The following is a 22,120-nucleotide window of genomic DNA, read 5'->3' as shown; positions in this document are numbered from 1 at the left end:
TTTAATGACTGTACCCTCTATCTCTAAGTGCCCTCTTCCAGGAGGGCACTTCCACGCTTAGCCTTGTCCCTTAAAAAAAATCCTTGAGTAAATATTACTATAATTTGCTGATTGCTTATAGTTTTGCATTTGATTTGAAGACAATTTGTTTCTTTTTAATTCATTGTTACTGTGTGTGTGTACACCAAGGCTGGAACTTGAACGATGAGCACTTACATAGCTTTTCTGTTCAAGGCAAGTCCTCTATCCCTTGAGCACACTTGAACTTCCAGCTCTTTATTGGTTAATTTGTGATGGCAGTGTCTCAGTTTTGTTTGCCTTGACTGGCTTTGAACCTTTATCCTCAGATAGGAGTTTCCTGGCACCCAGCTCAGTGTTGCAGTGTTGCATTTCAGTTCTTGTTCGTTTTTTCTTTCTTTCTTTCTTTCTTTTTGGGGGGGTGGGGTGGGTTATGGGGTTTGAACTTGGCCTGGGTGCTGTTCCTGAGCTCTTCAGCTCAAGGCTACCTCCCTACCCTTGAGCCAAGACTCACTTCTTGTTTTCTAGAGGCTAATTGGAGAGAAGAGTCTCAGGTCCTTTTGTGCCCGGGCTGGCTTTGAACCTTGATCCTCAGATCTCAGCCTCCTGAGTAGCTAGGATTTTAGGCATGAACCACGCGTGAACCACCGTACCCGGCTCTTGTTCTTCTTCCTCTTCCTCTTGCTTGGCTTTTTTAGTCAAGGCTGGTGCTCTACCACTTGAGCCACAGCTCCACTTCTGGCTTTTTTGGGGGTTAATGACCATAAGATCTCATGGACTTTCATGCTCAGACTGGGTTCAGACTAGGATTCTCATATTTCTGCTTCCTAAGTAGGTAAGATTACAGGAGTAAGCCCCCAGCATCAGTTACAGGGAGATTCTTTGATGAGTCTTTCTTATTCCACTCTGTTGTAAAATATTCAAGGCCCAATTTCAAGCCCATTTACTACATCAAGCTGAGAGCATAAATATCTGCCACACTAAAATGCAACAAAATTGGCTGGTTTTCCTACTAGCCTTTATTTTCTTCACAGAAAGATCAGGAAGCCTGCTTGACCTAAACAGGAATTAGTCAGTTACCATGGAAAAAGACTGTGGTATTCCAACATCCCTGACATGCCACACCCACTGCTGGAACATTCCCTGGCATGTATCCCATTCAACTGTGCTCTAAATGAGTCCTCAATACACTTGAAATATATTTCTGTGGAATCTTTTTACTTTATCAATTTTTTTTCTGTCATTATTGGTTCTTGCTTCATCTAGGACTTTAATCTTGCTAGATAGGCATTCTACCTTTGTGTATGCGTGTGCATGCCATTACTGAGGCTTGAACTCTTGGGTTGAGTGCTATCCTTTAGCTTTTTTTAATCACTCAAAGCTAGTGCAATACCACTTGAGCCATACCTTTACTTCTGCGTTTGCTGGTTGATTAGAGATAAGAATCTGAAGGCTTGTCTGCCCAGGCTGGCTCCTAACTGAAATCCAAGTATATTACCCTAAATAATTGCATTCCTAAGATCTCTCTAAATTAATTTTTTTTTTTTTTTGCCAGTCCTGGGCTTGAGCTCAGGGCCTGAGCCCTGTCCTTGGACTTTCTCAAGTCTAGAGCTCTACCACTTGAGCCTCAGCACCACTTCCGGCTTTTTTTTTTCTATGTAACGTGGTACCAAGGAATCGAACCCGGGTCTTCATGCATGCTAGGCAAGCACTTTAACCATTAGGCCAAACTCCCGGCCCAATTTTTATTAATTTATTGGGATGGAAAACCAGTATTACTCAGGATACCTTCAAATAGAACAATACTTTGAAGTTTCCACCTCCCAGTGAAGAAGGGATTTACTGCTTTGAGCTCTGACATTGAGCTTAGACTGCATCCTGTGCTGTGGTGTTATGGTGAGTGATATTTTCCTTCAGTAGTGTGAGTCACTGATGAATATATGTATTAGTTACACAGCATTTGCTAGTTTTCTAAGTAGTCTTGGCAACCCCAAACATCAACCTTACTGCCTTCTCTAGATTTAAGAAATTTGAAGACTTTTTTGACAGCATTGGAATCTGTAACTTGGGACCTTATGCTTGGTTGCACAGACAGGCATTCTGTCACTTGAGTAGAACCTAGCAGGTTTGGCTGCCAAATTCTGTTTTTGTGTTTATAAAAATGCTTAATCTGGGGCCAGGAGTTTGGCCTAGTGGTTTGAGTACTTGCCTAGCATGCACGAAGACCTGGTTCAATTCCCCAGTACCACATACATAGAGAAGGAAAAAGCTGGAAGTGGTGCTGTGGCTTAAGTGGTAGAGTGCTAGCTTTGAGAAAGCCCAAGGACAATGCCCAGGCCCTGAGTTCAAGGCCCCGGACATGCAAAAAAAAAAAAAGTGCTTAACTTGCTTGGCCACCTGTGAGTGGTCCCAACCTCCTGAGTGTGGTTCCATTCTTGTGGTTATTGGCTGTAGGCATTGCACAGGGAGGGCCACCTGTGTGTTTCCCTTAAAAGCTCAGTCCCACTGAAGCTCAGGGCTGCTCTCTATCAGCCCCAAAGTGGAGATTAGCTGCTATGCTGCTATTAAAATGACTTCTAGCTCTGATCATTGAATGCTGGTGACTCTGTTGCTGGGGGGGTTCAGGTCCTCATCAAGTGGCTGAGATATTACAGAGCCACATCCTTTTTAAAATTTAGTTCTTTCTTAGGTTCATTCTCATGTTTTGCTCAAGCCGGAAGGTGGGCTCCAGTACACTCAGCTTTTTGTTTGAAATGGGGTCTCACTAACTTTGCCTATAGCTCAGTCTGATCTCTACTTCCCAGGAGCTGGGATTACAGATATGACCTACCATACCTAGCAAAGTTGAGAGTTTAATATTCCTTTGCATCAACTTGGTTGGCTTTTTATTTTTATCTTTTTTGGGGGGGAGGGGGTGGAGTCAGTTGTGAGTCTTGAACTCTGGGCCTGGGCATTGTTCCTGAGTTCTTCAGCTCAAGGCTACCACCCTACTCCTTGAACCACAGCCCCACTTTGAGTTTTCTAGTGGTTAATTAGAGGTAAGAGTCTCACTGTCTTTAGTGCCCGGGCTGGCTTTGACCCAGATCTTCAGATCTCTGTCTCCTGAATAGTTAGGATTACAGGCATGGGCCACCATGCCTGGCTTATTTTTATATCTTTTATTTTGCAGTTTTAATGAATTTCATCATATATTTTTATCATAGTTTATTATGCATTTGTATTAAATGAGATTTTACTCCCTTAAAAATCTCTCTGTGGACTGGGAGAATAGCCTAGTATTAGAGTGCTTGTATAGCATGCACAAAACCCTGGCTTTGATTCCTAGGTACCACATACTCAGAAAAAAGCTGGAAGTGGCACTGTGGCTCAGGTGGTAGAGCGCTAGCCTTGAGAAAAAAGTGTCCAAGCATAGTGCCTAGCCCCTGAGTTCATGCCCCAGGACTGGCAAAAAAAAAAAAAAAAAAAAAATCTCTTTGAGCCAATATTGGGGAGGGAGAGAGAGAATATATAAATAAAAACCTGTCATGATTAAGAATTATAAATAACTGACTCATGTCATAGTTTATTGATAGTGGTTATTTACATGAGCAAGGCCCTTGGTTTAGTCCCCAGTACCACCAAAAAGAAAGGTATAGATAATTTAGGTAATTGGGAGACCATTAGTGGTACTCAGGACAGGACATGGTAGCCGTTGCCACATTACAGAATACCAGTTGTTAAAATGTGCATTTTGTGGGCTGGGAGTTTGGCCTAGTGGTTAAAGTGCTTGCCTAGCATGCATGAAGACCCGGGTTCGATTCCTTGGTACCACATACGTAGAAAAAAGCCAGAAGTGGTGCTGAGGCTCAAGTGGTAGAGCTCTAGCCTTGAGAAAGTCCAAGGACAGTGCTCAGGCCCTGAGCTCAAGCCCAGGACTGGCAAAAAAAAAAAAAAAAATGTGCATTTTGTATGTTTCGTCATTTGGATCCACAGATTGAACCACCTGCACATAGAAGACATTTTAAATAATTATGTCTGTACTATATATTAAAAGATATAGTCTGTGTTCTGTATAATATATCTCTTCTACACCTATACTAGGTCCAGGCATTTTATTAAATCTCAATTATTTTCACATGTTTTACATTGTATTAAGTGTTACAAATTGTCTAGAGAAGATTGAAACGTATAGATTCTCTGCAAATGATGTCATTTTGTAGCCAGTATGGATTTTGGAAACTTTTTTCATGAATTTTGGTATCCAAGAGGGATCCTTAAGCCAATACCTACTCCTTGTCAAGAGACTTCAAACTTTGATCCTCAGATTTTAGCCTCTTAAATAGTTAAGATTACAGGCATGAGTTAACTGGTACCTGTTTAAATAAAACCCAGAGCTTGGCGCAAATGCTTTATCACTGAACTACATCCTAGCCCTCTACTGACTTTACAGAACTTTGAGTGCAAGAGGAGAATCTTACTTATTAACCAATGTGGATACAGATGTAGTATTCTACCACAGGAGATGATGGACTAACCCTGTATATTCAGTCCCCCCACCACCTCTGCAGTTCTCTTTCTGTGCCACTGCCAATTGGTGCTAATAAGCAGACACAGCCTAGCACTGGGGGCTCACACCTAAAATCTTAGCTACTCAGGGGTTGAGATATGAGGACTGCAGATCAAAACCATCTCAGGCAGACAGATCTGTGAGACTTATCTCCAATGGATGGCCAAAAATGGAGTAGAGGTGTGGCTCAAGTGGTAGAGTGCAGGTTGTTTTTTTTTTTTTAAACTAAAAGAGCTGACAGTTTTATTTTCACATTTCGCAATACAAATGAAATCTGTACTTTTTGTCCCACTTCTCTCCTCCTCCAAATCTATTATCTTGATAAAGGAAGCAAGTCTTCTTTGTCATGCACTTGGAAAATACCTGGAGTCTCAGCACAATTATCTCCTGATGAACTTGAACAAATAATATAAAACTGATAGAGGCCCCCCTTTCCTTATCTGTCTGGTCGAGTCATTCCTGGCCGAGTGGGCACCATCATGGGACGAGCAGGAGGCCTCATCACTGGAGGCCCAGGCATCATTGGCATGTGGCCTCCCATGGGTGGCCTCATTTCAGGAGCAGGTCCCACGGGCATCATCCCAGGAGGAGGTGGGCCCATCATTGGCGGACCTCCCATGTGGGGTGCTGGCATCGTACCAGGTCGAGGAGGACCTGGGAGACTGGGAGGTGGTGGGATCATTGCCCCGGCAGGAGGAGGAGCAGAGAATGGAGTGGGAGGTATGCTCCCTTGTTGAAATGCAGCCGCTTGAACAAAAAGCAGCTCAGGAACCATGCTCAGTCTTGTCTTGTCAATCAGGCTCTGAGCCTGCTCTTCCATCCATTTCTGATAGTAGTCTTTCACGTTCTCTTTATGTTTTCTACCACTGCAGTGTGTCTTTCTCACAGATGGAGAGTCATGGGTGAGGTATGTGTCGCAGTAGTCACAATAAAATTTGGGCATGTTGCTGCGTGGGCCGTTGCCCTCAGTTTGTAGAGTGCAGTTTTGAGCTAAAGAGCTAAGGGAGACCGTGAGGCCTGTTTGACAGTGCACACACACAGCAAATCCACTAGCACGCAGGCATCATTTAAAGCCTGTAATGAAATCATCATGATTTGTTTTCAGATCAAGGTTGGAATTTGCCCCGGACAAATAGGAAAATGATGAGTGATGCAAGTGATATGTTGGCCGCGGCTTTGGAGCAGATGGATGGTATTATAGCAGGTAATCTCTCTCGCTCTTTTTTTTTTTTTTTTTTTTTTTTTTGGTGGGTCCTGAGGCTTGAACTCTGGGCCTGGGCACTGTCCCTGAGCTCTTTAGCTGAAGGCTACTGACTTACCCCTTGCATCAGAGCACCACTTTGGGTTTTCTGGTAGTTAATTGGGGATAAAAGTCTCACAGGCTTTAGTACCTGGACTGGCTTTGAACCAACATCCTCAGATGTCAGCCTCCTGAGTAGCTAGAATCACAGGCGTGAGCTGCCACACCCAGCTAGCAGGTGATCTCTTTCTGCTGAAAGCTGGGCCCTTACATTTATCTTTCCCCTAGCCTTTCACTGTTCTTTCCAGTGTTTTACTGTTTTGTTTTCTTCTTAATCGTGGGGCTTGAACTCAGGGCCTTGGCACTATTGAGCTTTTTTGTTCAAGGCTAGTGCTCTATCCATTCCAGGCTTTTTGGTGATTAATTAGAAATAAGAATGTCATGGACCTTCATGATTGGCTTCAAACCTTGATCCTTGGATCTGAGTGTCCTGAGTAGCTAGGATTACAGGAGTGAGCCACCAGTGCCCAGCTCCCAGTGGTTTTGTTATTCTCCAATTTCTACCAGAATTATTATTATAATTTTTTTGTTGGTCCTGGGACTTGTACTCTGGGCCTGGGTGCTGTTCCTGAGTTCTTCAGCTCAAGGCTTTCCAGAATTATTTTGAAACTTCATTTTTAAAATGTCAGAGAGGGGGCCGGGAGTTTGGCCTAGTGGTAGAGTGCTTGCCTAGCATGCACGAAGACCGGGGTTCGATTCCTTGGTACCACATACTTAGAAAAAGCCAGAAGTGGTGCTGAGGCTCAAGTGGTAGAGCTCTAGCCTTGAGAAAAATCCAAGGACAGTGTTCAGGCCCTGAGCTTAAGCTCAGGACTGGCAAAAATAATAAATAAATAAAATAAAAAAGAAAACCAAACGAATATTCAACACAAATCAAAATGCTTTAGGACAAAAAAAAAATGTCAGAGAGGGCTGGGGGTGTGGGCTAGTGGTAGAGTGCTTGCCTAGCATGCATGAAGCCCTGGGTTTGAGTCCTTGATGCTACATACACAGACAAAATCAGAAGTGGTGCTGTGGGTCAAGTGGTAGAGTGCTTGCTTTGACAAAGCTCAAGGAGAGTGCCCAGGCCTTGTGTTCAAACCCCAGTACTGCAAAAAAAAAATTAATAAATAAAATGAATAAATTAACAAAACGTCAGAGATTCCAGTTCCTTTGAAGGTTTCTGGTGCAGGTATTGTGACTTGAACTCATAACTCTTTCTTTTTTTTGCCACTGCTGTGGCTTAAACTCAGCTCCTGGGCAACTATCCTTGGGTTTTTTTTTTTTTTTCTTTTCAAGTCTAGAGCTCTAATACTTAAGCCACAGCACCATTTCTGGTTCTTTTTGTGTATGTGGTACTGAGGAATCAAACCCAGGGCTTCTTACATTCTAGGCAAGCAGTCTTCACTAGGCCATGCTCCTGGCCATAAACTGACACTTTTTTTTTTTTTTCTAGTCCCATGGCTTGAAACTTAGGGCCGGATCACTGTCCTTGGGCTTTCTCAAGGCTAGAGCTCTACCACTTGAGCTACATCACCACTTCTGATTCTATGTATATGGTACCAAGGAATTGAACCCAGGTCTTTGTGCATGCTAGGCAAGTACTCTTACCACTAGGCCAAACTCCCAGCCCTGAACTCACACTCTTTTTTACTCACAACTTTTTTTTTTCACAGCTTTTCTACTCAAGGCTCATGCTTTGCCACTTGTACCACACCTCTCTTCCTGTGTGTAGCTGATTAACTGGAAAAAAGTGTCTCTTGGACTCACCTGCCCTGGCTAGTTTTGAATCATGATCCTCAGAGCTCAGTCTTCTGAATAGCTAGGATTACAGGCATGAGCACCCCTTTTTCCTGTCCTGTTTTGAGTATTCCTTGTGATAGATTGGTTTACCATTTCATCGTTCATGTTTTATCTCTCTTGCACTGATTGTGTTTTTTGTTTGATTTTACTTTTTTTTTTTTAACCCAGGTTCTAAGGCCCTGGAATATTCCAATGGGCTTTTTGATTGCCAATCTCCCACATCTCCATTCATGGGAAGTTTGCGAGCCCTGCACCTCGTAGAAGATCTCCGAGGACTGTTAGAGATGATGGAATCGGATGAGAAGGAAGGCTTGCGATGCCAGATCCCAGATTCCACAGCAGAAACCCTGGTTGAATGGCTGCAGAGTCAGATGGTAGATCTGTGTGTTACTTGTCTCAGCTATGAATCTTTTTAAAAAATTTTACAATTATTATTATTATTATTAGCCTCTCTTGGAGCTTGAACTCTAGGCTTGGGTGCTATCCTTGAGGATTTTTGTTCAAGGCTAGCACTCTGCCAATTGAGCTGTGGCTCCATTTCTGGCTACTAGTCCTAGTAGTTCACATCTAATACTGGCTACTCAAGAGCCTGAGATCTGAGTATCCAAGTTAGAAGTCATCCCAGGCAAACACACTTTTATATCCAACTAGCCAGCAAAAACCTAGAAGTGCAGGTATGGTTCAAGTGGTAAAACAGCAGCCTTGAGAGAAAAGCTATGGGAAGGTGAGAAGCCTTGAGTTTGAATTCAAGTACAGGGAGAAAAAAATGAAATAAAAAAATAAAAATAAAGTTTAAAAAGAAGTCCCATCACTACTGGACTTGAACTTGGCCATTGCACTGTCTTGGCTTTTTCACTCAAGGTTGGTGCTCTGCCCCTTGAACCATATCTCCCCTTCTGGCTTTTGGCTGGTTAATTGCAATTTAAGAGTCTCATGCGCTTTCTTATTCATGCTGGCTTTGAACCATGATCTTCAGATCTCAGCCTCTTGAGTAGTTTAGGATTATAGACCTGAGTTATCAGCACCCGGCTATTACTGTTTATTTTATGGCTGCCAGATACTACCTAGAAACATGGACTGAGCTGCGATTTTGCATGCAAATGCTTTAGCAGAAGAAGTGACAGAAAGTTTCCTAGGGAGAATTTATTGCCAGTTCTCAGTTGGAAGTAGTTCTCAGTGGACCCCCAAATCAGTAGAGGTTTGTGCTGCTATTCTACATGAAGCGCCATCTAGTGGTTTGTATAGTCAGGGCCAGTTCTCTAGTTAGGTTGTGGGGTTGGGCTCTTTTATATTTAATTATTTAATTGTTTTTGGTCTGTCATGGGACTTGAACTCGGTGCCTGAGCTCTGTTCCTGCGGTCTTTTGCTCAGGTCTAGTCATGGGATTATGGGACCATTTCCAGTTTCTTAGTGGTTAATTAGAAATAAGAGTCTCATGGAGACTTTCTGCCCAGGCTGACTTTGAATCTCGATCCTCATATCTCAATCTCTTGAGTAGCTAGTTTTATAAGGCGTGAGCTACTGGCACCTGGTTGTTTTATTTTATATTTAATTAAAAGAAAGTGTGTGTGTTAGTACTTGGACTTGAACTCAGAGCCCAGACACTGTCCTTTAGTATGTTCACTCTAGGCTGGTGTTCTACCATCTGAACTACAACTCCACTTCTAATGGTTGGGCTTTAAATGATGGTTTTCACCAAGTGACCTGTCTCTATTCATCCAACTCAAAAACAGATGCTATTTGCCAAATGCTGGTGGCTCATACCTATAATCTATATTCAGGAGGCTGAAATCTAAAATCTCTGGAAGTTTTAATCATAGATAAGCTGGGCAGACAAATTTTATCTCTTATCTCTTATTAAGCAGCAGAAAGTACAAGTTTGCCTTAAGTGGTAGAGCCTTGGGTAGAAAAGATAAGTGAGAACATGCGGCCTTGAATTCCAGCTCTAGTACCAGCACAAAAATAAATAAATAGATGAATTTAGAAAGGAAGAACACCAAATTTTAGCAAACACTTATATTCTACACAAATGAATTGCCCAGATAACAAGGCAGTTCTGGGAGAGAGAATCAGCTAGTAACAAATCAATCAGCCTGTGTCTAGACTATAACCTAGGACTCAAGCTATGGGAGTCTAGACCTCGATTTCTAATGTTGCCTCGTAATGTCTAGAAGTGTTCTGTTAGGAATGTTCGTGGACCATGGTTTGTGGTGTTTGTGGACCATGAGAAACCTGGGCTGATTAAAATAGGGCAGTATATGCCAGGTGCTTGTCAGTGAGCGTGGCAGGAAGCCAACCCTGAGGAGTAGATCTTCTAAAGAGAATAGTTAAGTGACCCCTGTATGTGGTGGGAAAGGGTTGGTACATTTTCAAAAGAGCTGGGTTTGTAAGTCACCCACACTTCCCTTCTTTTTTTGTGCATGTGCTGGTACTGAAACTAAAATTTTAGACCCTAGGCCCCAAAGTCTAGGAGTCTAAAAAAAGCCCAGCCACTTTCCCTATACACCAAATAAAGACACTTAGTAAGGTCAGAGAACTGGGTCAGGGCAGCACTTCAGTCCATCATCAGCCATCTTTAGGGGACAGACACTGGCATCAGGTTAAATGGGAGAAATGGAGGCAAGTGGTTAGAAAAATATCAGAGTTCACATAGTTCCAGGTCTTTGGTGCAGTCTAGTTGACCTTTAGATTAGTCTGGGCTCAGAAATAGCAGAATACCACCTGGCTTGCTCTGCACTTGCCTCTAACACCCATTATCTGCAGTCAGCTGACGGCTTGTGTAGTTTCTGGTGTAGGTGAACTTTTTGGGTATGTTGATTTAGGATTCCCCCTTCCCTCCCCTCCCCTCCCCTTCCCTCCCTCCTCCTTTCCCTCCCTCCCTGCCTCCCCTACCCCGTCCATCCATCCTTCCTTTCTTTCTCTTTCTTTCTTTCTTTCTTTCTTTTTATTCTGAGTGGAGATAATGATGGGATTCTGGGGCTAGACATTGGTGGCTATCCTGGAGTTCTTACTTCATCTTGAGAATCGAAATAGAAGCTTAGGAAGGGAAATAAGTGAGCAGCTTGTGAAGCCCCCCTGAATTAGAGGCACTTTTGTAATGTGAAGACACAGCACATTGGAAAGATAGCACAGGTGGCAGCCAGGGATAGCCAGGTCCCAGTATCAGCACCAAAAAAAAAAAAAAAAAAAACTAAGTTGGTAAAATTGTTTTAAAATAAGTGAATTCTCTCATTTTTCATTATGAGTAGTGACAGTTTTGATGAGTTTAATTCAGCCTCCTTGGATTAAAAATACGCACATTGACGCTAGGCACAGGTAGCTCAAGTCTGTAATCCTAGTTACTCATATGGCTGAGATCTGAGGATCACATACAAAGCTAGCCTGAGTACAAAAAGTCCCTGAAAGTTTTCTCTCCAATTAACCACTAAAAAAAAAGTAGACCTGTGGCTCAAGTGGTAGAGCACTCACCTTGAACAAATAAGTTCATGAGTCCCGAGTTCAAGCCCTAGTACTGGCAAATTGTATTGATTCACTTTTCCTTGTCAGTCTTAGAAATGTTACCTGTATGATTTTTTTTTTAGACAAATGGACACCTACCTAGGAATGGTGATGTGTATCAAGAAAGGCTAGCTCGCTTAGAAAATGACAAAGAATCGCTCGTTCTTCAGGCAAGTACTTTATAAATTACAAAGTTGTCATTTGTAATTCCTCTCTCCCCTCCCTTTCTCTTCCTCACTTCTCTCCCTCCAGTAATGGGATTTGAACTCAGCCTTGCACTGTCTAGGCAGGCATTCCACCACTTGAGCCATACCCCATCTTTTTCAATGTCACTCCTTCTTCATGGCATACAGTTGGCCTTTCCAAAAAAGAGGAAAAAAATACTTTGTAAAGGTGTATGTGTACTAAATGTATGAATTTGGTGAAAGTGCATTTGTACTAAGTGTACGTATATCTTTTTTTTTTTGTCTCAAAACAGTATAATAGCTCTTTCCATAGCATTTACGCACAGCAGGTAATGTCCTAATTCAAGGACATAGGAGCAGGTGCAGAAGTTCTGTATAAATGCTGTGCCATTTAATATGGTAAATTAAACATAAGATTTTGGAGCTATGAGGGATCCTGGGACTAGTTCCACACAGACTTCAAGGAACAGCTGTAAGGGAGCAGATGCTTACAACAGCCAGGCTTCTGATAAAAGGAGTGGATGTATCCTACAAGGAGTGGAGAGGACTGTGATGAACAAGTGCAGGTGGCCCTGTCCAGAGGGACCAGCTCCCCACACTGCCATCTCACTCATCACTTGTATAGCCTGATCTGACTTTAAATACAGTTTAAAATGTAATCAGAACCCAGATATAGTAATACCAGTATGATAAGTGTTGTATATTATTATAATATACAATTATATATTATATATGTCTGAAGATGAGTATATATTTGATTTTATACCATACGTCCAACAAAACACCACAGGGAGTACTATCCTGCTTGTCTTCTGTTTGCTTCCTTAGAATGTTGGACAGATTTTTTTTTTCTTTTTTTTGGCCTGTCCTGGGGCTTAAACTCAGGGCCTGAGCACTGTCCTTGGGATTGCTCTACCACTTGAGCCACACCACCACTTCTGGCTTTTTCTGAGTATGAGGTACCAAGGAATTGAACCCAGGTCTCCGTGCATGCTAGACAAGCACTGTACCACTAGGCCAAACTCACAGCCCTGCTGGACAGCTTTTTTGTGTGTATGTATGTGCCAGTACTTGGGCTTGATCTCAGTGCCTATGCTCTTACTTGACATTTTCACTCCATGCTTGTGTTAACCAGCTGAGCCATGTCTCCACATCTGGCTTTTTTTTTTTTTTTTTTTTTTTTTTTTTTTTTGCCAGTCCTGGGCTTGAGCTCAGGGCCTGAGCACTGTCCTTGGACTTTCTCAAGGCTAGAGCTCTACCACTTGAGCCTCAGCACCACTTCCAGCTTTTTTCTATGTATGTGGTACCGAGAAATTGAACCCAGGTTTTCGTGCATGCTAGGCAAGCACTTTAACCACTAGGCCAAACTCCCGGCCCCACATCTGGCTTTTTTGCTGATCACTTGGAGTTAAGTCTGTCAGGTTGCCTCAGTCCTCAGATCTCAGGCTCCCGAGTAGTGAGGATTACAAGTGTGAGCCACTAATACCCAGTGTGGTGGTGGTTGTTTTGAAACATGATCTTGAGATCAGCGTCAAACTCGTGATCCCACTCCTTCTCCTAAGTGCTGGAATTGTAGGTATGTGCTACCTGACTAATATTTTCCATTCTTCATTTCTGTTTTGATGCTGGGAATTGAGCACAGGGCCTTACAAGTGTTCATACTGTGCTCTTTCTTTGCACTATACTTAAAATACCTGATCAGTATGATGACACTGAAAGACCTTATGGAATTGGAATTCTTTGGGTTCCCTCTTTAATTCTTCCCTTTTCCCTTATTCTTCTTAAGAAAGTATCAGGAAGGGTACAGGGATGTGCTAAAGGGCATGAAATTGAAATTGATTAAAATACTGTTTAGGGTCAGGAGTGTGACCTAGTTAGTAGAGGGCTCGCCTGGCATGCATGAGGCTCTGGGTTTGAATCCTCAGGACCACATACACAGAAAAAGCTGGAAGTGGTGCTGTGGTTCATGGTAGACCACTAGCCTTGAGAAAGTCCAAGGACAGTGGCCAGGCCCTCACTTCAAGCCCCAGGACTGGCCAAAAGTAAAAAGATTAAATAAATAAAGTAAAATTCAGTTTAAACAAATAAAATAAGTCAGTTTAAACATGTGGAGGCCAGGTGCTGGTGGCTCACATCTGTAATCCTATCAGGAGGCTGAGATCTGAGGATCACGGTTCAAAGCTAGCCTGGGCACTAAAGTCCATGAGACTCTTATCTCCAGGTACCCACCAGAAAACCGGAAGTGGTGCTGTGGCTCAAGTGGTAGAGTGGAAGCCTTGGGCTTAATTGCAGCGTCTAGGTCCACAGTTCGAGCCCCACAACCGACCCACCCCCCCAAAAAAAAACTGTGGCGATATAACAATGAAATTCACTGTTTAACTGACATAAGCCATTTTTCAAGTGTCTTATTTGATACTGAAGAAAAAGTATCTGCTTAAAGTATTAATTTCATATTCTTTTTGAATCCGTAATATTATCTGCTACATCTCCAAATAAACAATTTATATACATATTTCCTGTCATAAATGATTGGTCAATAGAACTTTGTCCTAAATGGACAGGAATCCTTATAAAGCAGTGTAGAAGCCAGTGGCTCAAGCCTGTCATCTTAGCTACTTCGGAGGCTGAGGGTTGCAGTTAAAAGCTAGCATGTACAATAAATCCAGTGAGATGCTTATCTACAGTTAATCAACCAAAAGCTAAAGTGGAGTTGTGGCTTAAGTGGTAGAGGACCAGCCCTGAGTGAAAAAGCCAGACAAGAACATGAGGACCTGAGTTCAAGCCCCAGTACTGGTACAAAGAAAAGAGCAATATAGAAGGCTGGGATATAGCCCTATGGGAGAACACTTAACTAGCACAAATGTGACCCAGAGTTCAATTCCCAGTACTGCAGAATAATAAGAAGGAAGAGAAAAATAAATAAGCGCACCATCTAAATTGGAGAGCAAAGGACCAGTGTGAGCCCATCAAGCCTTGCTTTCCTCCTCCCGCCCCATGTGGGGAGATGGTGTTTGTTCTGTGTAAGGAAGTGAAGTCTGCAAGAGGATGCCATTCCTTTTGAACTCATTGTGTTGTCTTGCGTTGGATGCAGGTCAGCGTGCTGACAGACCAGGTGGAGGCCCAGGGAGAGAAGATTCGAGACTTGGAGTTTTGTCTTGAAGAACACAGAGAGAAACTGAATGCCACCGAAGAAATGCTGCAGCAGGTACAGATAGGAGCCAGTATGGGGCAGCATGTGGTCAGCACAGGGCCAGCACGGGATCAGCTTAGGCCAATATGAGGGCAGCAAGGATCATCATGGAGCCAACACAGGGTCAGCATGGGGTCAGCACGAGTCCACATAGGGCTGGCACAGGGTCAGCATGGCATTCGTTAACATGGTTCAGCACTGGGCCAGGACAAGGTCAACATGACATCAACCTGGGGGTCAGCACCAGTCAACGGGTCCAGGATGGGATCAGCACAGGTCAGCAGGGGACCAGCAAGGGGCAGTACAGCTGTTTGCTGCTGGCCTGCTTCACTTGAAGTGCTTTATCACTTCCTTGTCTTTACTTTGATTCAAAAATGCACTTCTAAATTCATTTAAACCAGGGCATTTTAAGCTACTTCATATTTAGAGTACAGGGTCTCAAAGCACAAAGACATACTCAGGCCCTGAGTTCAAGTCTTAGTGTTGGAAGTGAAAAGCAACAACAAAAAACACATAGGTACAATATAAAGGGCTGGCTTTGAACTCGATCCCGAGATCTCAGCCTCCTGAGTAGCTCGGATTACAGGCATGAGCCACTGTGCCCGGCTTGAAATCAGTTTTTGAATGTATCTCCAAATTTCTAATAGGAGCTTCTTAGTCGAACATCCTTAGAGACTCAGAAGTTGGATCTGATGGCTGAAATATCTAACTTGAAGTTAAAACTGACAGCAGTGGAAAAGGACAGACTGGATTATGAAGACAGGTTCAGAGACACAGAGGTGAGTGACACTTAACTGTGTTTTGTCTCTTTAACCCACACACGCACTTGGGGCACAACTGAATTCAGGCAGTTAGACTGCCCTTTGCAGTGTAAAGAGAAAGTAATTAATTTTATGTGCTCTCATCCTGCCGTGTGTGTGTGTCTGTGTGTGTGTGTGTGAGAGAGAGAGACAGAGAGAGAGAGAGAAAGAGGGAGGGAGGGAGAGGGAGGGAGGGAAGGAAGGAAGGAAGGAAGGAAGGAAGGAAGGAAGGAAGGAAGGAAGGAAAGAAGGAAGGAAGGAAGGAATGAGTGAGAGTACTAAGGCTTGAACTCAGCTTGGGTGCTATCCCTTAGGTTTTTTTGCTTATGCTTAGTGTTCTACCACTTGAGCCACACTTGTACTTTTGGCTTTGTTCCTGTCATTTGGAGATAAGAGTCTCATAGATTTGCTTGCTTGGGTGGCTTTGAACTGTTATTTTCATATCTCAGGCTTCTGAGTAACTAGGACTGCAAGTGTGAGCCACCATTGTGTGACTCTCATCTTGCTTAGATTTTGAGAATAAACTTTCATTAGGGCTGAGGAGTGGCTCAGTGATAGAACACAGTGTGCTTTGGATGCATGAAGTCATGGGTTCCAATCTGCACCCTCTCCTTTAAAAAAAAAAAATGCAAAACTTGACTGTCCAGTTATTACCAGTGGGAGATAGACGTCCTTACACCGCCCTCTTGTGGTAAGAGCACAGATTTTAGAAATTGAAGTTTTGTCAGAACTCTGGGGTTTTCTAAAAGCGTAAGATTCTAGTTTTCTTTGTTCTGTTTCTCCCTCCTCTCTCTGCTCTTTCTCCTCTATCTTTTTTCCTCTTTCTCTCTCTCTGCTGGGGATTACATCCGGGACTTTGCATACCTTAGGTAAGTCACCTGCCCCGGACCTGTATCCCCAGCCAAGGTATTCTTACTTTAGGATTACATTTCTAACAAATTTATTGAAATAGCCTTTCTTTCCTTCTTTCTTCTTTCTTTTTTTCTTTCCTTTGGTGCTAGTACTGGGCCTTGAATTCAGAGCCTCACTCTCTTGCTTGTTTTCTTGAGCCATACTTCCACTTCTGGCCTCTTGGTGGTTAATTACGGAAGTCTTAGAGACTTTTCTACTTAGGCTAGTTTTGAACTGTGGTGTTTCGATCTTAGGCTCTTGAGTAGCTAGGATTACAGGCACCTGACTACTCCCATATTTTAGAACTGAGCCTATTTAATACATGGAAATTATTGGTTTTGTTTGCTTTTTCCTAAAGTACTCCTTTGGGGCCTAGGCATGGAGAATTTAAAGCCAGGTTTTAAATGGAAAAGCACTTGAGTTCTTTCGGCATACACTGTTTTCACATCCATTGGTGAGGTTTGACTCCACACAGCTTTAATTTCAAGCAGTTCTGACTTAAGATTTCTTTTGGTACAGATAACTGTTGCCCTTTCCTGATAAATTTCTTTATTTCTTTATGGACAGGAGCTCATACAGGAAATCAGTGATTTGAGGCTCAAAGTCAGTGAAATGGATACTGAAAGACTTCAATATGAGAAAAAGCTTAAATCAACCAAAGTAAGTTACTCACTAGTAATTAAAAACAGAAACCCCTGATAACTTAAATAAATGTCTCCCCTACTCATTTCTGGAGAATAATACCAATTAAAAATTCGGTGAAGCTTTGGAACCTTCTAGAACTTAAATGCTACTGTTCTAAATACAATGCAAGGCTTAACTAATATGCCAGGATACAACCTACCATTTCTGAGTTATCTAACCTCCTTTGTAAACAGATGCCATTTTCTTGGTGACTTAGCTTGTCTTTTTTTCTATCTAGTTTTTCTTTTCCCTCTTCTGTCTCTCTCCCAGTCTTTAATGGCCAAACTTTCTAGCATGAAAATCAAGGTGGGTCAGCTGCAGTATGAAAAGCTGCGGATGGAACAAAAGTTGGAGTCATTAAAGGTGTAGTAGATTTTTGGTGATGGCCCCAGGGCCTACTATTTTCTTGCTTGTGTTATTTTGTTGTGGTTCTGTAGTCTTCTTGTGGCATGTGCATTCATTATATGTGTGTGTGTGTGTGTGTGTGTGTGTGTGTGTGTGTGGCACTTGTTCATTAAAAATGGATCCCACACTGGTGCAAGAGACAGTGAAACCCCATTGTATTTGTTTTAAAAATGTCTAGTATAATTAGTAAAATTACCAAACAGGTAAAATAAAAGTATTAGCTTAGAAATGAAGTTTAACTCTAAAGTCTCTGAGCCACAAGCATCATAAGATAATTGTAAGCACTCACCATGAAAGCACTGCATTTCTCAGATAGAAAGTCCATGCTTTGCTCCTTTGGAATTTTGGTTGTTACTTTTGTGACACTAGTGGACTAGAATTCGGGGCCTTTTGCTTTCAGTTGGCATTTTCACTCAAAGCTAGTACTGTAACACTTGACCCATAGCTCCGTACCTTTTTCCTTCTTCTTCTTCTTCTTTTTTGGTAGAGAATTAGAGATAGGAGTCTCAGATTTGTCTGCTTGGGCTAGTGTGAACCATGATTCTCAGATCTCATTCTCCTGAGTATCTAGGATTGTAGGTGTGAGCATGATTGTCTAGCTTCCTTTGGGGATTTCTTGAAGGTAAATGTGTGCAGGAGTTAATTACACTGTGGCAGTGACCATACAAAGTACTGCTTGGAAGAAGAGGGCAACCCTTACTCTCGTGCTTCTGAACATTTTTGTACCTAATTTCCATTCTTTCTCTTTTAAGTCAATAAACACTATAGATCTGACTGCCCAGTACTGTGTGTGACAAATGTTTGAATAAAGATTGAAAGTCAGTCAGCTGATAAAGACAGTGTAGCATTGAATAGCTGTACTTTCTGGGGTTCAGTTTAGCCAGCAAATTAGGAAGTTGTTGAAGCCAGTTCTTTCTTACAGTGGTTTTTCTTTCTTTTTGCCGGTCCTGGGGCTTGAACTCAGGACTTGGGTAGAGTCCTCGAGCTTAGAGCTAGTGCTCTATCACTTGAGTCATGGGGCCACTTCCAGCTTTTTCTGAGTAATTTAGTGGAGATAAGTGTCACGGACTTTTCCTGCCTGTGCAGGCTTTGAACTTTGATCCTCAGATCTCAGCCTCCTGAGTAGCTAGGATTACAAATGTGAACTACTAATGCAGGCTAATTCTTTCCTATAGTAAAACTGAAATTTAAAATATTAAAAAAAATAGCTCAGTGGATTCAAAAGCTTGTGTATTTGTATAGATTAAATAAAGGAGGCTTAACTATCTGCTCTTTTTTTGGGGGGGGGATGTCATTTCTAGGACTTGAACTTAGGGCTTCAGGTGCTGTTCTGTAGCTTTTTTGTTCAAGGCTAGTACTCTGCCGTTTGAGCTGTACCTCTACTTCTGGCTTCTTGCTGCTTAATTGGAGATAGAGTCTCGTGGACTTTCTTGCCTGGCTGGCTCCAAATATGCCCCATCCTCAGATGTCATCATCTTGGTGGCTAGGATTACAAACATAAGCCACCGGCACCTGGCAAAAGATTTCTTTTTTTAATTCATTTACAAATATGAAACAATTATGCCATAATTACTGTCTATTAGACTTATGCTAATAGTCTCAGTTCCTGCTTTTTGCTGCCAACTGTCTACTTTCTGATATTTGTGGCTAAATTCGTGCAGATTTCTTTTGTTTCATTCCCATAATCTTAATTATTGTCTTAGGTGCAACTTTGGTTTCTAAATATCTCCTTTGATTCCTAATCTACTGTTAAAATGAATGTACAATTTATAGGAAGAACTGGCATCTTTAAAAGAGCAACTGAAAGAAAAAGAATCTGAAGTTCAGAGATTACAAGAAAAATTGATGTGCAAGCTCCAAGGAGAAGGCATTGAAATGACTGACAGAGGTAAGAATGTCTATTTACCAATAATTTTCCTTGCTTTACTAAAATTACCCAAATCTAGAAGTGAAGCATGATCTTACATCTGAGCAGGGTCCGCTAGGCCCACGGCCCCAGGAAGCAGTCCAGACTCCTATGGAGCCGGCATTGGTGGCTCACACTGTAATCCCAGCTACTCCGAGGCTGAGACCTGAGAATCTCAGTTCACAGCCTGGGTAGGAAAGCCTGTGAGACTACTAACTAAAAAAAAAAAAAAGGCTGGACATAGAACTGTGGCTTATGTGGTAGAGCACTGGCCTTGAGCAAAGAAACTTGGGGACCATCTTATGGGGGGATCCACCCACTCCCTCTTCAGTAGCTAGAGTAAAGGAGTGCCCTGTATTTTCTTGGGTGTTTATTTTAGATTACTAAATTGCAATTGATCATGACAGCAATATACTTGTTCAAGTTGGAATATAAGAAAATGTCAGAAGAAAATGTAGCTTAGACACAGAATGTTTTCTTAGTGTGTGGAAGGCCCTGAATTTATCACACGCACACGTACTCAAGCACATGCACACAAGCACACACACACACCACAGATACACACAATTAGAAAAAAATTACCATGTTGCAAGACCATTTCCCTCTCAACTAAACCTGAGACAGGATCCAGGATTTAGAAACTTACTCTGGCCTTTTTAAGAGAAAAGAGGGTCAGGTGTCAATACTGGCTACTTAGGAAGCTGAGATATGAGGATCACAGTTCAAGATCAGCCAGAGCAGGCAAGAGTACAGTACTTGTTCTCCATGTGCTAACTTCCAATGCAATGGGTTTTCCTGTACAGATGAAAATTTTAAACAGAAGTTCAAAGAAAAAAGTAAGGTTTTTGGTGTATTTTCATCCATCTTTACATTCACCAAAAGTACTACTTTGTTCTTTGCATGTGTAAAATTGCTTCATCCATAAGCCATTCATTTCTTTGGAGTACCAAAAGAGAAGGTTGTGTTTTGAAGCCAGCTCAGGTAGCAAAGTCCATCAGACTTATCTCCAGCTGACCACCAAAAGGCCAGTAGAGAGCGATGGCTCAAGTGGTAGAGTACCAGCCTTGAGTAGAACAGCTAAGCAACAACATCCAAGCCCTTAGTTTAAGTCTCAATACTGGCATAAAAAGAAAAAGAAAAATGTACTATAGTTGAAAGGTCATTTTGAGTTTTGATTTTATTTCTTAACATTCTGAGGTCACTATTCATCTGCATTTGAAGCTTTACTATGTCCAGATTGTATCCAGATTGATTCCTGGAGCCTGGATTACTTAATGCCACACAAAGAAAAATTCTCCATGGACTCTTTCTCTAGAGATTAAATTAAGTTAAGTCAATTTTCTGAGAGAGAGAATTTAAAACATATGATGTACTACCATTTTTTTTTTCCCCGCCAGTCCTGGGCTTGAGCTCAGGGCCTGAGCACTGTCCTTGGGTTTTCTCAAGGCTAGAGCTCTACCACTTGAGCCTCAGCACCACTTCCAGCTTTTTTCTATGTATGTGGTACCGAGGAATCGAACCCGGGTCTTCATGCATGCTAGGCAAGCACTTTAACCACTAGGCCAAACTCCCAGCCCTGTACTACTATTTTTTTAAACTACCTTTAGTAGTACATCTTTTTTAAATAGGCAGGTAACTTAAGCTGAATTTTTTTTCATTTGTCTTTTAAAATCATACTGGGAGTTTGAATTCAGTACTTGGAACTCACTAAACAAGTGATGTACCACTTGAGCCATGTCTCTATCACATTCTGGACCTTGATCCTCCTTTATACTTCCTGTTACAGCTGGATGACAGGCACTTGCTACCTTACCAGGCTTTTGCTTGAGGTGGTTTGTTTTTTTTTTTTATTTCCTCTAAGTTTTTGCTTGGACTGGCATTACATATTCTCAATTTTTAATTGTAGTTTCATTTGGGGATGAACTTTTCATCTTTTCAAATATTTTAGGTTTTTATTATTCAAGTAAATGATTTTGTACTTGAATAGTGAATTTTTAAGGGAAATTCTATTTGGCAACTTGGGCCATTCTGTCTATCTCTTTTAAATAGTGTTAGAAATGAAACTTATAGATGAAGCAAAGTACTTTGTACCCTTCTACCTAGAGCCTTGCCAGCTTCTGAGCACGGTTAACTCATGTAAATACTGCACCTGTCAGGTTCTTCCACGTTTATCCATCTTGGCTATATGAGCATCATTTGCTGTGCTTTGTGAACCATTCATGGCTTTCACTCCACGCTGGGGAGTTTCCTAATTGATTCCATGCTCTGATTGTCATAGCTCACATTTCATCCTCAGTGTTCTCATGAATATTTCATTTTTGCCTGCAGAGGGTTGGTTGGATATCACGGACTTCCTCTTTTTTTTTTTTTTTTGTCGGTCATGGGGGTTGAACTCTGGGCCTGGATGCTGTCCCTGAGCTCTTCAGCTCGAGGCTACTGCCCTACCCTTGAGCCACAGTGCCACTTCTGGTTTTCTGGTAATTAATTGAAGATAAGAGTCTCAAGGTCTTTAGTACCTGGGCTGGCTTTGAACCATGATCCTCAGATCTCAGTCTCTTGAGTAGCTAGGATTACAGGTGTGAGCCACTGGCGCCCAGCTCTACAGACTTTCATTTGTTTTCTTCATCTCCAGAATAGACAGAAAATGTTTACCTTTCAGATATTTCCTAAGAGTATTAAATATATCTTTAAAAAAAATGCCAGTGCTGGTGGCTCACAGCTCTAGTCCTAGTTACTCAGGAGGCTGAGATCTGAGGATCACTAACCCAGGCAGAAAAATACAAGAGAGCCTTTCTCCAGTGAACCAGCACAAAGCTAGAAGTGGAAATGTGGTCCAAGTAGCAGAGAACCAGCTTTGAGCAAAGAAGCCAAGGAAGAGTGTAAGGTCTTGAGTTCAAGCCCCAGAAATGGCACAC

The 22,120-nt window shown here is 42.1% G+C and overlaps 2 protein-coding genes across 11 annotated transcripts in view; one reads left to right on the top strand and one right to left on the bottom strand.

Moving 5' to 3' along the window:
- The window catches only part of Ppfibp1 (PPFIB scaffold protein 1), a 122,736-nt gene that overhangs the window by 63,150 nt on the left and 37,466 nt on the right, over positions 1 to 22,120 (top strand). For 4 of the 10 annotated variants that reach the window (XM_090319177.1, XM_090319189.1, XM_090319171.1 and 1 more), the window contains 9 exons: positions 5,670 to 5,768; positions 7,815 to 8,020; positions 11,228 to 11,314; positions 14,421 to 14,534; positions 15,167 to 15,298; positions 16,778 to 16,870; positions 17,165 to 17,257; positions 19,073 to 19,187; positions 20,009 to 20,041. In XM_090319177.1, coding sequence (XP_090175303.1) covers positions 5,705 to 5,768; positions 7,815 to 8,020; positions 11,228 to 11,314; positions 14,421 to 14,534; positions 15,167 to 15,298; positions 16,778 to 16,870; positions 17,165 to 17,257; positions 19,073 to 19,187; positions 20,009 to 20,041 — 937 coding nt within the window. In that variant the 5' untranslated portion in view covers positions 5,670 to 5,704. The remainder of the gene's footprint in view (positions 1 to 5,669; positions 5,769 to 7,814; positions 8,021 to 11,227; positions 11,315 to 14,420; positions 14,535 to 15,166; positions 15,299 to 16,777; positions 16,871 to 17,164; positions 17,258 to 19,072; positions 19,188 to 20,008; positions 20,042 to 22,120) is intronic. The other 6 variants (XM_090319197.1, XM_090319190.1, XM_090319188.1 and 3 more) reach the window with 3 other exon arrangements.
- Positions 4,856 to 5,529, bottom strand: LOC150066231 (U1 small nuclear ribonucleoprotein C-like). Its single transcript, XM_090354275.1, has one exon. The coding sequence runs from the start codon at positions 5,505 to 5,507 to the stop codon at positions 5,001 to 5,003; it is 507 nt and encodes a 168-aa protein (XP_090210401.1). The 5' UTR covers positions 5,508 to 5,529; the 3' UTR covers positions 4,856 to 5,000.

The sequence above is a fragment of the Megascapheus bottae genome, chromosome 2 (genome assembly GCF_031878675.1).
Source record: "Megascapheus bottae isolate mThoBot1 chromosome 2, mThoBot2.hap1, whole genome shotgun sequence".
Taxonomy (NCBI): Eukaryota; Metazoa; Chordata; class Mammalia; order Rodentia; family Geomyidae; genus Megascapheus; species Megascapheus bottae.
This window is presented reverse-complemented; position numbering and strand designations above follow the sequence as displayed.

What these genes read in the sequence shown, in the direction of transcription:
- LOC150066231 (XM_090354275.1), bottom strand. Translation starts at nt 5,507, where the DNA reads ATGCCCAAATTTTATTGTGACTACTGCGACACATACCTCACCCATGAC.